Genomic DNA, 14,934 nt, shown 5'->3' on the forward strand with positions numbered 1-14,934 from the left:
GGAAGATATTTTGTTAATTTTAGGATAATGCGGATATTTATTGTATTATTTTATCAATAGATAATAAATAGATGTGTTTGGATTTCAAGAAATATGAGAAATATAGTAATGAAAATAAAATTTGAAACGGTGTTTTTCTTTCCCTTATACACATGCTTCCTCCTATCTTCTTAATGAATAATTAAAATTTGAAAAAATTAAAAAATATTTAAATTTTAATAAATCGAGCTTTGATCTCGTTTATTATAAGCTTTCATTTTTTAATCTTGCAAATCTTTAATGGTATATATTAGGTTCATCTATAAGATCATGCCATGTTCATTTTATATTAAATGCAAGTGAACATTTACCTACCAAATATGTCATACGTTATTCAATAGCTTTAGTCTTCTCTTTTTATTAAAATGTAAAATTTGTCAACAAATAAATATTGCAATGTAGAAAATATTTAATTATTTCAGATAGTCTCAAAGTTCCCGTCGCAAAAACATACTGAGTGCCATGTGAGCCATATATGGTCCATGCTGAACTTTCCAATTTAAATTTAGACTACTGTATGTTTATAATTTATATAAAATAAATGTTACTGGATATGGTGATAATTGAAAATTGTTTCTTCCAGATTTTACTAATAATAATATTTATTAAACAAAAATTGGATATGTATTTTAATGAAAAAATTTGTAGCCTACGATTCAAAGGATTTCTATATCCTACAGTCTGTCCAACCAGACAAGGCAATGACATTTGAGTATCAGTCAATAGTTGTCAATAGTTGTAGCCAGTAATGACAGTAAGTCAAAGTCTCGTTTCGTTGGATGTAAGTACGGTTACATCAATGAGTGTCATTACTTGAGTTTTAATTTAAGACCTCAATATATCAGTTCCACTGACTGTACAAATAAATATGTAACAACCAAATACTGAATATATATAAATTTTATCTCAGAAATTTTACTCAACGAATCTTGAAACTCGATTTTCTTGAAAACAAAATCTAAAACAAAAAGACTATGTTATTTTTTTCGACTTATTTTTGCATATAAAACACCTTTCTGGTCAGTTGTGCCACTCGTTTTCAGGCTCTATACAAATTTCGATAAATATACCATGACCCTAGACCCACGAAATATGCGCGGGAACAGTACAGCAAGATAACCATAAAAAGCCTTAAAATGGCACAACGTAGTATAACGTATGTAATTTAACAAAATAACTTATTCACTATTTTAATATATTTATAATATTTCTTCTTATTTAACAGGTTATTTTTTTCGAAAGCAAGTACGAAAGATAAGACTGAACCTAATAATGCAAGGTACGTGGATTATTTTATCCAAGTACGATTATGTATACTCGTATTGCGTTCAATTTGAGATCAATTGTATTTAATAATACTTATTCGCGACCTGTGATATTTTTAAGTAAACAATTCCAATTGAATAATGCTTTTTCCCCTATTGTAAATAATGTTCTTAATCGGATACTCGCTAATAGCAAAATTGTAAAGAATGGAGACCAAAGCAATTCGGGTAACCCTAAACGAAAAAGAGACGATAGTGGAGATAGCAGTGAAACTGCCAGGTAATTAAATTTAATTATAGCAATTGTTAGGAAATGGTTCATTATAATTGATAGTGTATTTAAAATTTCATGTATAATATCAATATAAGATATTCATCTATCAATCTATTTCTTTTTTAGTCCACCTATTGGAAATTCCTCAAGGAAGAAATCAGTCTCAAAATCTCCGTCACCACTAAAGAAAGTAAATGGTAAACTATATTATGTAATTAAATAAATGTAATCTATATTTTCCAGTTTTCTTGATGTTATACCTATATTCTAGGAACACCAAAAATTAAGCTATCACCAATAACGACAACTAAGGAAAAGGAAAAAAGAAAAAGTAAAACTCCACATACTGCTACTAAAAAGAAAAGAAAAACCAATGAAGTAAAAAGTACCCCTAAGAAGAGCGATACAAAGAAGAAATTGAAAGATGTGTCAAGTGATGAGGACCAGAAAGAAAATGAGTTGACTGTAGAAAAGAAAACAGAAACAAGTGATGAATTTGAATCTTCAAAGTCTTCGCCTAAGGAATCTAAAACTAAAAAGAATGTTAAAAGTAGTGAAAAAAAAGCTACTAAAAAGAGGTCAAGGATAATAGCACCTGTTGATTCCAGTGACGAAGAAGAACATAATCTGGTATATATATATATATATTTTTGTACATATTTATATATGTATATACATATGTATGATTATTAATACATATTGATTAATAGTTGCCAGAAAGTCCCAAAAAAGCAAATCTTGATGTGGAGGAAAATAACCCAGTTAACGAAGAAGAAAATTCTGACGAGGATGTTCTAGATAATCAAAAAGGCAGTGAAGAAGAAGAAAAGAAAAAAGAGGATAATGTAGAGAAGCCTGCGAAAAAGATACATAATTTTCTTGGTATTTAATTTATCAATATGTTACTAAATAAATAAATAACTATCTTAACAAACTTTATATCTTTCAGCTCCAAAAAAGAAAGAAAGTACAAATAATACTGATAAAGATAAGAAAAAGTCTTCCAGTCACTCATATAAACCTAGTGCCTCGAAATATGACCCAATAAATGATGCATTTTGGAAACAGGGAGAAAAGTATGTCTCATATCTTTTAATAGTGTATCATTTGTTGCAATGGTAAAACAATTGTTTAATTTTTTTAGGGTACCATATATTGCGTTGACACGTACGTTGGAATTGATCGAAGATACAAGCGCTCGATTAAAAATAATAGAAATTTTATCAAATTATTTCCGATCTGTAATAGTTTTAAGCCCAGATGACTTACTTCCAAGCATATATTTATGTCTCAATCAATTAGCACCTGCTTATGAAGGTAAACATTGCCAAATATATACGTATATTGTTTTCTTCTTTTGTTTAAATATGATAACCTTCTTTTTAGGGATTGAATTAGGGGTGGCAGAAACAAATTTGATGAAAGCTATAGCGCAATGTACTGGTAGAACATTAGCTCAAATTAAAGCAGACGTCCAAACAGTTGGGGATTTAGGCATCGTGGCAGAAGGAAGTCGTTCCAATCAAAGAACTATGTTTCAACCTGCTCCACTGACAGTATCGATTGTATATACTAGGCTGAAAGAGATCGCACAAATGACTGGTTCTGCGGTATGCATCTATTAATTTAGAGCAGTGCTGTTCCATTTACATTGGCAGGACGCGAAATGCTCGTTCTTCAATTAATGAATAAAATGTGTGTGAAAAAATGAAACTATCAGATTCGTTTATCTCTCTTTGAATTTCGTAAAGCTAGTAACCACAATACGAGCATATAAATAAGGACACGTAAGAGTTTTCGCTTATGGACGGCACTGATTATAGTTAATTGTAAATATTTTATACCAGTATTATAATCAAATAATTTCAGAATATTTTTATTGTAATCATGTATTTATTCTTGCAGTCTTTAACTAAAAAATTGGATAAAATTCAATCGCTTTTTGTAGCGTGTCGTTTTACCGAAGCCAGATATCTCATTCGGTCGCTAGCCGGCAAACTTCGAATTGGTCTAGCGGAACAATCTGTGTTACAAGTAAGTATTAGGTTGTCCGAAAAATTTCTTTCATTTTATGAGGAAATAATAGAAGCACAACGTTTTTTGTTTTATATTATTTTGTCGAATTATGTACGATCCATTTTGTTCTGTTGAGATAAACACCGCGACATTTCACAGACTTGATCTCACATTTGTATGAAGGTGCACTGTTGTAAGAAACACCTTTGCAAAAGAAAGACACTTTCTGGACAACCTAATATATTTATGCAAAATGATTTTTTCATTAAGTCATCTAAAGATAATGGTACAGTATGATACAGAAAATTTGGTAAAAGATATATGCTTATAGGCTTTGGCACTAGCGTGTACTATGACACCACCAATACAAAGTTATCCACCGGAAGTTTTAGACGTGAGTAAGAAAATGTCAAGCGATGCCTTTAAACAAAAGTACGACGAAACTGCGCTTACTCTTAAAACAACATATTGGTAAGAATTTGTTTCTATTTTAGATACCAGAATTGAATACTTTTATACGTGTGATAATAATGTTTATTTTCAGTGAATGTCCAAATTATGACAAAATAATTCCTGTTTTACTAAAAGAAGGGATTGAAGAATTACCGAACAAATGTAAAATTACACCTGGCATACCTATGAAACCAATGTTGGCACATCCTACTAAAGGTGTGCAAGAAGTATTAACGCGTTTCGATGGATTGAAATTTACTTGTGAATGGAAGTACGATGGAGAAAGAGCACAGGTTTATTTTTCATAATTATATATATTATAGAACGGAGGTAGTATGTTACAAGGAAAGAACATATTTAACTTTTGCAAATATTTTGCAGATTCATTTAGCCGAGGATGGTAAAATTAGTATTTACAGTAGGAATCAAGAAAATAATACCAGCAAATATCCTGATATTATAGGAAGATTTAAAAATACTCAAGGCGAAGAAGTTAAAAGTTGTATCCTTGACTGTGAAGCAGTAGCCTGGGATAACGAGAATAAACAAATCCTACCTTTCCAAATACTCAGTACAAGAAAACGCAAGGTATGCAAAATGCATAAAAAATTACTTTGAAAGTTTTACATATATCTTTGTCGCCCTTAGGATGCGAACGAAGCAGATATTAAAGTTCAAGTATGTGTGTTCATGTTTGATTTGTTGTATTTAAATGGAGAACCACTGGTACAACAACCTTTCATAAAACGTCGTGAATTATTGAAAAAGAATTTCAAAGAAGTAATTGGAGAATGGAAATTTGCAACTAGTTTAGATACTTCGACTATGGAACAAGTGCAAGATTTCTTAGATGAATCAGTCAAAGGTTAGTCTCTATTTAATTGTAAATAATTCTAAAAAAAATATATAATTATATTTAATAGGCAATTGCGAGGGCCTTATGGTGAAGACCTTAGAACAGGATGCAACATATGAGATTGCTAAGCGTTCTCGGAATTGGTTAAAATTGAAGAAAGATTATTTAGAAGGTGTGGGCGATACATTAGACGTGGTTGTCATTGGTGGCTATATAGGGAAAGGAAAAAGGACAGGAACCTATGGAGGATTTCTTTTAGCTTGTTATGATCAAGAGAATGAGGAATATCAAAGTGTTTGTAAGGTAAATGTCATTAGCTTCATTGCAATGTTTTAAACGTTTGGATAAATATAATTTTAATCTTTTACATGTTTCTTGCTTATGTAGATTGGTACTGGATTCAGCGAAGAAGACCTTCAAAAGCACACAGAGTTCTTCAAAGAACATATAATACCACAAACTAAGTCCTACTATCGTTATGACTCGTCTCTCGAACCTGATCACTGGTTCGAACCAGTTCAAGTGTGGGAAATTAAATGTGCAGATCTTTCTTTGTCACCTGTTCATAAGGCAGCCGTTGGTATTATTGATCCAGAGAAAGGAATATCTTTGCGATTTCCACGTTTTGTCCGCATTCGCGATGATAAAAACAACGAGGATGCTACCTCAGCGCAACAAGTTGCAAATATGTACAACAGTCAAGAGCAGATAAAAAATCAGACATCATCAACAAAAGTAGCTGAAGAAGACTTTTATTGAATCTAACGTTTCACTAAATTTGCGTTATGCGGATAAACATACCTTCATTTTGTATAAGGTGGACTGTTTTATAATGTACCAACAATTGAAATATTTTGTATGTAAATGATTATTGTCTCAATGTATGTACTTTTTTTACACATACTACAAAAAATTGTTTTGAATTTATAGATTACTATTCAATAAAAACAGTTTATTATACCACTGAACTTTTAACCTTTCCATACATAACTTTTAACTACGTGGTAGACTACAAATCTTAGTAAACTCTTTTCATTCTTTTTGATAAATTGTTTCATTGAATTGGATTTCTAACCTTAACTTTTTGAATGCAACGAAAGTTGATCAACAAATGATGTCGGGTACAATTAATCAAAAATTATTTTATAACACTGTATTGTCACAAGCTTTCTCCCCGGATGGAAATTATTTATTGGCTGGAAATATTTACGGAGATATTTCAGTTTTCGAGTAAGTAAATATCTGACTTAAATAGTCAATAGTATGTAAATACAGGTTATGTCGACGTCAAAGAGAGCGTATAAACAACATAATATAAGTAGTAAAAACTGATAAAAGCTTTTATTCAGTATTTAAAAATCTTAGGTAATTTCAAAGTTAAAATTATAATCTAGTTTATTCTTCAGTTAAAAGAATTTCTTTTTGTAGGTTATTGAAAGCTCTAGGACCGCATAAAGTCGAAGAAAATGAATTACAAGGCCCCAATTATCATTTCACTGCACATCCCGATCAACAAGTGGAAAGTATGATTTCAACAGACAATTTCTTAGTAACAGGAACATCAGGAGAAATATGTGGATGGGATTGGAAAATAGTTACTTCGAGTAAAGCTCCAAAAAGCAAAGTATCATGGACCATACAACTTCCAGTTAATAAGTAAGATTATATGATAAAATTTTGGATGAACGATGTCGACTATCAATGATATTTAACATCAGTTTATTTTTAGGGACAGTTACGAAAAACCAGATGTAAATTATTTAGTATATTCAAAATCAAATAACATTCTGTATGCTGGTTGTGGTGACAATAATATTTATGTAATTACTCTAGAAGATGGTAGAATATTAAGAAGCTTAGAAGGACATACAGACTATATTCATTGTCTATCCTTAATGTATGTATAATATAATCATTAATAAATAATACATAATGTAGTTTGTACATGAAGTTTTTCACTTTTCACAGGGGTAATCAATTAGCTTCATGCGGTGAAGATGGAACAGTAAGGTTGTGGGATTTACGAAAAAGAGAAAATACCAATATATTAACTCCTCATTTAGTAGACAAAGTTGCCAGACCAAGATTTGGAAAATGGATTGGCGCCATAGACTTCACGGAAGACTGGCTGGTACATACTTTTTTTTTATTTCTGCAGAACGTATATTTATTTTAATGTAACGATTAAAGAAAACCTGATACATAATGATTATTTAGTTATGTGGTGGTGGTCCAAGTTTATCTTTATGGCATATGCGTACGATGGAAGCAGCTACTGTGTTCGAGCTTCCGGATGAAGGCATCCATGTGGCAAACATCTACGAAGAGCGTGTAATAGCTGCTGGGACGGCACCTCACGTTTACCATCTAACTTATCAAGGAGAAATGTTAGCTAAAGTGCCAACTTCCAGCAATACCGTATATAGTATTGTATATCAGGAAAATCCACAAAAAGTGTTCAGCATAGCCGGTTCCTCGAACAACATAGACATCTGTACGAACTTTAATTACCGCGAGTTAATGTTAAAGTTTGCTTAATAGAAATAAAATATTACAACAGAAAAACCTACCGATTGATTTACAGAAGAAAGTGATCTCATTATGTATGTATATATATATATATTTTTTTTTTAATAAATATATTAATACAATATGCATTTTATAAAACATGATATAAAACTTTTTACAAATATACAAGTATCTGTTTGTTAGTTGTGATTTCTTGTAACGCGGTCATCCTCAGCTTCGGGTAGATTCGACTAATAGATCATTTATGAAATATGTATAAAGAAACACAGTTAACATCCGTCTAAAATTAGTTGGAAACTTAATAGTAAGTTCTCACTGTAAGGAGCATTATGCGTTTTATTTGGAAAAAAGCAAAGTTTAATGAAGAAATCGAACGTAGAAAAATATTAAATGACAAATGATGCGGTGGTAGATAATACAATGATAATTTTTTTTCCCAATGGTATTGAACGAGCAACTAATTTTAGACAAACAACAGCAACGTAAGAGTCATAGGAAGCCATGACCTGCTATCACCGCAGGTATAAAGCCCTCTCTGCCGTCTCGCGAACGGACCCAGAACCAATCACTGACGTGATCGCTAAGTAGTGCAACAACGTCACCCTTGGAGACGCTCAAAGCGTTCCCACCTTGACCCTCATAATCGCTACGTATGACGAGTAAAGTATGCCGAGATCCTTTGGTTCTAGCGTTCGCCGCGGCCCTGAGGTACAATCTATCGACACTGCGTTCTCCGCAGGCTGACACTGCGTCCCTAGAACCTCGTTTTACCCTTGGATTTCTGCCTCGAGCTCCGCACTCTGATCTTGTATCTCTGAGCTTTTCCGTATCAGTCATGTTACCTGGAAGGAACAATAAACTAATGAAAAATGAATTTTAGAACCGATACTGTTGGAAATGAATTTTTAAATTACCTAAGGGACGAGGAAATACGTCTGTTGAATCCTCCCAACATGGTCCTCTGGTTGGTTGCGGTAATATCCCCAATGGCAGACAAGCTGCGTACCCGACGTACCCTTCCTGGCCGTGTGGAGTTTGAACGTATAGCCAGGTTTGATTCTTGAATACAGCATTCACCACTGTTCCAAGAGGGAGAGCCATCTCGTCTTGAGTACCACCTTGAGTCTGGTACAGGACGGATGGAAACGAGAGGACCACGGGAATATTGGCAGGTTTCTCTATAGAAGCCTAAAGACGTGGAATATTTTCCAAAGTAACGTTGTAGAGGCCATATCGTCTCGTTGTTAATAATCGAAAAAGTACTTACTTTGGTGAGATACGCATCAAGATCGGCGATTTCGTAGCCAAATCTGCTCGGAGGTCTGGGTTTATGGGACCGTTTGGTTCTTCGATGTCTGTGTTTCTCTCGGCCACTAGGCGTGGACGTTGACTCACGAGATACGAGAGATGGTTCGGACACTGCCCTCTTAACTTTCTCCTTCTCCTTCGCCTCCTTTAGCCCTGAAAATTCCTTTTCTGACTGCTTCTCCAGAGGACTATCCAACGATCTCTCATTGGCCAGTGCCTCCTTGCCGATAGCCTGAAAGGAGGACGATAATAAACGTGAATGTAAATTGTTAACGCGTTGTGTTTTCCACGTTGAAAGATGTTAATTAGAAGAGAACCTTTTCTTGAACTTCCACCTTCTCCGTTCTCTCGATCTTCTCTATTCTATGCAGAACTTTCTTTTCTCGCTTCTCCGTGTCGACATTCTCCTTACAACCATCTTTTTCCTTCACGCTTTTCACACTCCTCTTCGAGGACCTTTCCTTACTGTCTCGTGACAAGCCCTCTCGATCGCCGTTCCCACCTATACGAGGATAACATTGTTTCTTAGAATTCTACGAAGTAGCAAAATTACCGGTAATTTATGATATTTATTCTTATTGCATGCAGCTCGTGTCATTTCTCCTCTTTAGGAATCAAGTATACGTATACACGACTTAAGTTTCTCAACTGGTATTGCTCGACCTCGATTTTCTGTACGTGGAATATCGCCTGATCCAACTTTTCCATTGCGTAACTGCTATTTAATTTAATTTTCATACAGTTAGGTTTTTACTTCGCCTCGAATTTCATACGCGAGGTTCCTATATTTGGATTATTGCCCGACCCGATTCTGACCAAACCTCTATACTCGACCCGTTACTCGATCTCTTCGGTTCCTCCCTTCACGTGCGAATTATTATTTGACGCAATTTTTCCACATTCGGACGACTGCTCGACCCCCAAAAGGCTTTACGTTCGAACCAAATTCCTCGCATTTAAAGCATTGACGCAACTTTTTTACGTTTCACTTGTACTCCGTTATAACGAAATCATTGCTCGACCATGCTTCCCATAGAGTAGATTATTTCTTTCACTCATATTTCACGCACCTGCGTTCCCATTTGCGGAAGAATGACTGTTGTTGGACGCAGGTTGCTGTTGCCCGCGTAACACCCAGGTCAAAGAGATTTTGGGGCGCAACAGGGTGCTTGGCCGTTGCCCCATGCTCCTCGGAGGTACGAAGGGCGTCGAGGGCGTCGCGGGCGTCGGCGATCTGGGCGGTGACGGCGACCTCGACGAGGGTGTCACTACCTGTAAAGGACAGTCCGCCACCAGGTCCACCGTCTGCACCGAACAGCCATGTTCCTGTAATTCGAACATCCAACGTTTAATTCGCTTTTACGCGTCGTGGAAAAAGTCTTAACATCCGTCAACATTTGTATCTTTCGGTTTCTGTCCGCTTTGTAAGAGGAAAATACGTCGTGTTAACTGGTTGGTATAACCAGCTCGAAACGAGTACCACGTGTGCTTCTTACACGAATGTAAATAGACGTGGCTGTACGGGAAATGAGCGCTATTCAAGAGACTAGTTTGCGTTACAGAAGTGCACTTCCCTTTACAAGAGATAAATAGAATGACTACCGGCCGAGGTTCGTGAATAATCAAAGGACGTTTTAGAAGCGAAGTGTAAGCGTAGATCATTCAGAAATTGAAATAGGAGGCTCGTTAGAGCTGTTGTTAATGTAATTTCCAACCCTGGCAAAACCAACTCAATTGTTCACTTGATTGTAGCAATTTGTAGTTCGCGCGATTGCATCAATTGAAATATTCTATTTTTCTGCCGTATGAAAAATTTGTCCAGTTTATGAACGTGTTATTCATTGAACGAGATTTATAGGAGGTACGTTAGGAGGTACTAATTCATCCGATCTAAAACTGTACAATTTCCGTATCTTCGACCGTGAACGCTTTAACGAACAAACAAAGTAATCGGAGGATTATTTTTCACGTCACTTTTCATTTTTATACTCGGTTTTCTCGTCAATTTCGATCTTTACCGTAATAATCGTACGAGTCACACGTTAATCTATCAAAGCCATAGGATTTCGTCGCCTTGTGGATTATGCAATGAAACCATTCGTAATAACGATATCCTAATTATTTCCAGCCATATAAACATATTTATTTTCATACCTATTATATGTATTATATGCGTACTTATTAAATCTTATTATTTTTAATAAATAAAATCTGTCGTGTAATCTGACACTACGTATCTATGACCAGTCTGCTAAGGGTTAAACCAACAACTTAAAACTCGGATCGCACGTTCAGCATTTCCCATAAGACGATCTTGTGCCCACACCCGCATGCCTCTCTAATTTATTAAACGACAAACGCGCTAATAACGAGCCGTTATTACTCGTCGCTGTTACTTACGACAACAACGTCCATAGGTTCGTTTGCTCAAGATAGAATATATATTGCACTTCCGCGAGCTTGTGCCACGATGGGTCGGATCGCGGTAAATCTCTCGCCTGTGCAGCTCTTTCTACAAAGTGGATTATTAATTCGTCTCATAGGCGTTCAATTAGCCCGCGGGCCGGCTCTGGCGGAAATGAATTATTCGTCGACGCACGCTTGTCCCCGGCGTGGTTTACCGTGCCGTGGAAATTTACGGCTGTCGCATCGCATAAATACCAGCCATGGCCACCGTGAAATTTACGAACGAACGTCACGGACCGCCTCGTAAAATTTCTACGCCGCGGCCTCCTCTTTCCAACTCTTGGGTCTCGTTCGTTTTCATAGGAAACAATGAGACCCGGAAGTGGAGGACTCGCGTCACCAGGGACACTGCGGTCTCCCAAGAATCATGCTGTGGTTGCGGTGGTTAGAAGCATTTTTCTTCGTTAGATTAACACACTTTTAGCGAGATTCCAAACTAGGAACAAGCACGACGTTCTGCGATTATGGCAAGAGTTATGGTATGTGTCGTATTATTTTCGTTATTAATCGACGTAATTTAGAAGTTAACGAGAAAGTGAAATAAAATTAAATTTTGTCTAACTATCTTGTTCAGCTAGCGATAAATTAAGGCTGATTAAACAGGTCGTTGACTATAGTCGTTTAATCGTAGCGTATTCTGAACAACTATAACTGTCTTCTGTTACCAGAGAACTAACCCCAATCAATTCAACCCTCTGTACCTTTCCGACGCTACCGCAGACACATCGATAACGCGAGTATCAAAAATTCATAGATATTTATCTTTCTCTCGCGAAAGGAAAAATTCTGTATCGAAGAAATACGAAACTGGAGCTGTTGTTTGATAATGTAAGAATAAGAAATTGATATTGCATTATACAAAGATTCTTTCAAGAGTTTCACATTAAGAGAAGAATCCTATTCTCCTCGCGTTACAGTGTTTAAGCCAATCTTCGAACAAGTGTTCCCTTAAGAAAAGAATTCACCTCTTGCCATATTATTTCATAACCGAAACCGATTTACCGTTACATAATACCATAACGAAAATTCCAAAGAACAACACATTGGCAATCTATCAAGAAAATAACCCTCCTTTTCTCATATTATCCTATAGCTGAAACCACTTTAATTCTATTACGAAAATTCATCTAAAAGAACAACCCGTTCATTTTCCATTAAGAAAAAAGCTGCTTCTTTTTTTCTTCTGGTGTAATCGCGCGGCTCCCGGCTTCAAGCACGTTTCCATTAAACGAATCGGGGCTCGCGACTATCCGTGCAATCTTTCAACAGCGTTTCATCCTCTCGCGTGGACCGATCTCCGAAGACATTCACGTGGCCGTTGGACCCGGGCTGCAAACGCGTTCCTATGAATTATTGCACCATTAACGTGAATAATCGCGCCGGCGGGAAAATTATATAGTAATTTGTTCACGGCTGATCGAATACGTCGGGAATTTTATATTCTCTCTTTTGCGAAGGGGTAATGAAGCGGGTTAGCCCCGGGGGAAAAACGCGCTTTGCAACCCCGGGACTCTCGTGGCCATGAAAAATGAAGACGTTTCACCCGGGCCGGGCTTTCGATTTTACGCGGTGAATGGGCCGGCTAAGTAGCCATTCTGATGCCCCCGGAACGCCGTTATAATTTATACCGAGCCCTTTGTGTTACGCGCCACGAGATGATTCTTCCGGTGATCGGCCGACCGATTACCTCGAAACTACTTTCACCGTTCCTTTTTTTCCTTTTTCTTTTTCAAATGTATCTTTTTCCTCGGTTAACACGCCGACTGCCAACAGTGGTCATCGGCGATCCACGTTACTCGATTTTTTAGGACGACCGGAACAGGATAATAAATTCCATGGATTAACAAATTTTCAATAACGCGAATGTTTTGGATAACGTAATAAAAAAAAAAAAAAGATGCGCGAGTACAACGTTTCAAATAATAATTTCTTGCACCTCTATAGACTATTTGATTAAAAGGTGTTCGGTGATACAGAAATTCTAAGCCGATTTCTGTTTCAGCCCCTAGGTCCTGCGGAATACTGGTGACTTCTAGTCGGTGATTTCCAATTTTTTTTTCAATGAGAAATCGAATTTTAATTTAGAATATTTTGGAAAAATTAGAGAAATGTACAGATGAGCGTGCTTGCTCTAATTCTAGATATACCAAAGTATATCTGTAACGTTTCGCTAGCCTTGAATTAAATAATTCACGAAAAAAGTCGATAAGAGACATTTCGTAAGCGATAGCGTTCAGATCTTCGATTTCTCAGGACATATAACAAATACACGGGTATAATAGAACCGAAAGACGCGTCTATTTATCTCTACACAGAACGAAAAGATCGGAAACTGTATATCAAATTGTACGAAATAATGGGTCTTTCCTTATCTTTCTCTTTCTCTGTTGAAATAAACATCCAATATAGCTCTAAACCAATCGGAATAGGGACACAGAACTCTTAGCTGAAAGATAACTCACGCGATACAATAGGAACGGCAGGCGCGCAACACGCCCCATAAATCCTTGTGGAAGATGCTGGGATCGGTACTAACCAGGACCGTGTCCTCGTTAACTTCGATTTCAATAAGCGCCGAACGGCACGCAAAAAGGTGGAGACAAGACGAAAGAGAAGCGTTTCACTCTCGAGTAATTAGGAATCTACTCGCCTGGTGGACTAATCAACTGGTCCTGGCAGTCCTGAGAAAGAAATAAGTCTGGGCAAGGTGGAGAAGAAGGAGGGCCCGGTTTAAGTGACAGAAAGGCTGGTCCATGGCGCGAAGGAACACGCGAGCTAGCCCCGGGTGACAAGTTAAAAAGGGAGAGAACGTGATGGCGGCGCGAGCCCAGGCAGCAACCTCCTTCTTCTTCTCGGATCATGCTAATGAAATTCTCAAGATATCTATCTCGCGCGCCACTGTGCACGGGACATTAGTTTAGCGTCTCGCTCGCGGCCACCTCGATCTTATCTGTCCACCTTGGACGCACGGTATCAATTTCCCTGGAACGTGAAACGCACGGACCATGTGGTTCGTCACCCGATTCGCGTTTCACGAGTCTCGGCTACTGGTTGCTCTCTTCGGTTGGCATTGCTCGGCGTAGAAATTGATTGGAACGTGTTCATGTACGCACACACGTAGCCGCTGATTTAGTCGAGCGACGAGTAATTCAGTAGGTTAACGCGCGTGGACGCTAAAACTTGCCTCGTCAGACGTTATTAATAGAGCAAATTTGTATCTGAAATTCGTATTAATATCCTACACGCTTTCTACGTAGCAGGCGATCTTGTGGCGTTTACTCGTTACTTGGTTAAACTGGTGGACGTGTCTGTACGAGCTTTTATACGAGCTGGTGACTTTTAGCCTTGGAACGTTACAGAGGGGTGATACGTTCTCTTACTTGAGATTCTTTCAGTTCTTTGCGAGAGACGCGTGTCTTCGTGGGTTTGATGAGATCGATAGGTTAATTGAATTATGTTGTTCGATCAAGTTGCAATTTTTACGGATGATCTTGCAGGTAAATGGCGCTTTCGGTCTTTGTTTCTAGTTTACGATCATGAGAAGCGACATTAATCGGCTGCTTGTACGAAAAGAATAGGACGCTCGTTCATCACCGTACACCTTTAGTCGCTTAGTCGATGATCTTTGAATCAACGTGCCGCGGCATTCCCACAATAACGAAGCTGAAGATGCAGAAAATGGAATCGACGAGTCACGGCATAGAGACGTACATGAAGACGTTGCCACT

General features: G+C 37.0%; 3 protein-coding genes across 8 annotated transcripts in view; 2 read left to right on the top strand and 1 right to left on the bottom strand.

Moving 5' to 3' along the window:
* Nucleotides 1-707: 707 nt before the first annotated feature.
* LOC100748010 (DNA ligase 1) lies at nucleotides 708-5,772 on the top strand. 3 transcript variants are annotated; one of them, XM_033320659.1, is made up of 16 exons: nucleotides 708-820; nucleotides 1,083-1,195; nucleotides 1,265-1,584; nucleotides 1,705-1,775; nucleotides 1,850-2,208; nucleotides 2,289-2,460; nucleotides 2,528-2,654; nucleotides 2,723-2,895; nucleotides 2,965-3,188; nucleotides 3,484-3,612; nucleotides 3,926-4,065; nucleotides 4,139-4,340; nucleotides 4,429-4,635; nucleotides 4,696-4,912; nucleotides 4,971-5,206; nucleotides 5,291-5,772. In XM_033320659.1, the coding sequence occupies exons 3-16, from the start codon at nucleotides 1,349-1,351 to the stop codon at nucleotides 5,660-5,662; spliced, it is 2,865 nt and encodes a 954-aa protein (XP_033176550.1). In that variant the 5' UTR covers nucleotides 708-820; nucleotides 1,083-1,195; nucleotides 1,265-1,348; the 3' UTR covers nucleotides 5,663-5,772. The 3 variants fall into 3 exon arrangements, with proteins under 3 accessions (XP_033176550.1, XP_012241007.1, XP_012241008.1); XM_012385585.3 differs by having other exon boundaries at nucleotides 710-1,195; nucleotides 1,265-1,318; nucleotides 1,498-1,584; XM_012385584.3 differs by having other exon boundaries at nucleotides 709-1,195.
* Nucleotides 5,773-5,921: 149 nt separating this feature from the next.
* Nucleotides 5,922-7,554, top strand: LOC100742387 (THO complex subunit 6 homolog). The gene is made up of 5 exons (XM_003489459.4): nucleotides 5,922-6,133; nucleotides 6,332-6,559; nucleotides 6,633-6,800; nucleotides 6,872-7,034; nucleotides 7,121-7,554. Exons 1-5 carry the CDS (start codon nucleotides 6,015-6,017, stop codon nucleotides 7,439-7,441), a joined length of 999 nt encoding a protein of 332 aa, XP_003489507.1. The 5' UTR covers nucleotides 5,922-6,014; the 3' UTR covers nucleotides 7,442-7,554.
* A 290-nt stretch (nucleotides 7,555-7,844) lies between these two features.
* LOC100742628 overlaps nucleotides 7,845-14,934 on the bottom strand; it is an 83,057-nt gene continuing 75,967 nt past the window's right edge. For all 4 annotated transcript variants that reach the window (XM_024367542.2, XM_003489461.4, XM_024367543.2 and 1 more), the window contains 5 exons: nucleotides 9,811-10,066; nucleotides 9,058-9,242; nucleotides 8,700-8,972; nucleotides 8,347-8,620; nucleotides 7,845-8,274 (listed from right to left, as the gene is read on the bottom strand). In XM_024367542.2, coding sequence (XP_024223310.1) covers nucleotides 7,922-8,274; nucleotides 8,347-8,620; nucleotides 8,700-8,972; nucleotides 9,058-9,242; nucleotides 9,811-10,066 — 1,341 coding nt within the window. In that variant the 3' untranslated portion in view covers nucleotides 7,845-7,921. The remainder of the gene's footprint in view (nucleotides 8,275-8,346; nucleotides 8,621-8,699; nucleotides 8,973-9,057; nucleotides 9,243-9,810; nucleotides 10,067-14,934) is intronic.

The sequence above is a fragment of the Bombus impatiens genome, unplaced genomic scaffold (genome assembly GCF_000188095.3).
Source record: "Bombus impatiens unplaced genomic scaffold, BIMP_2.2 scf_0321, whole genome shotgun sequence".
NCBI classification, from domain to species: domain Eukaryota; kingdom Metazoa; phylum Arthropoda; class Insecta; order Hymenoptera; family Apidae; genus Bombus; species Bombus impatiens.

What these genes read in the sequence shown, in the direction of transcription:
- LOC100748010 (XM_033320659.1), top strand. Translation starts at nt 1,349, where the DNA reads ATGTATACTCGTATTGCGTTCAATTTGAGATCAATTGTATTTAATAAT. An exon ending in TTTTGGAAACAGGGAGAAAA is followed by an intron (nt 2,655 to 2,722) that starts GTATGTCTCATA and finishes TAATTTTTTTAG; the next exon opens with GGTACCATATATTGCGTTGA. An exon ending in TCAGTACAAGAAAACGCAAG is followed by an intron (nt 4,636 to 4,695) that starts GTATGCAAAATG and finishes TGTCGCCCTTAG; the next exon opens with GATGCGAACGAAGCAGATAT.
- LOC100742387 (XM_003489459.4), top strand. Translation starts at nt 6,015, where the DNA reads ATGATGTCGGGTACAATTAATCAAAAATTATTTTATAACACTGTATTG. An exon ending in GGAGATATTTCAGTTTTCGA is followed by an intron (nt 6,134 to 6,331) that starts GTAAGTAAATAT and finishes TTCTTTTTGTAG; the next exon opens with GTTATTGAAAGCTCTAGGAC. An exon ending in ATTCATTGTCTATCCTTAAT is followed by an intron (nt 6,801 to 6,871) that starts GTATGTATAATA and finishes CACTTTTCACAG; the next exon opens with GGGTAATCAATTAGCTTCAT.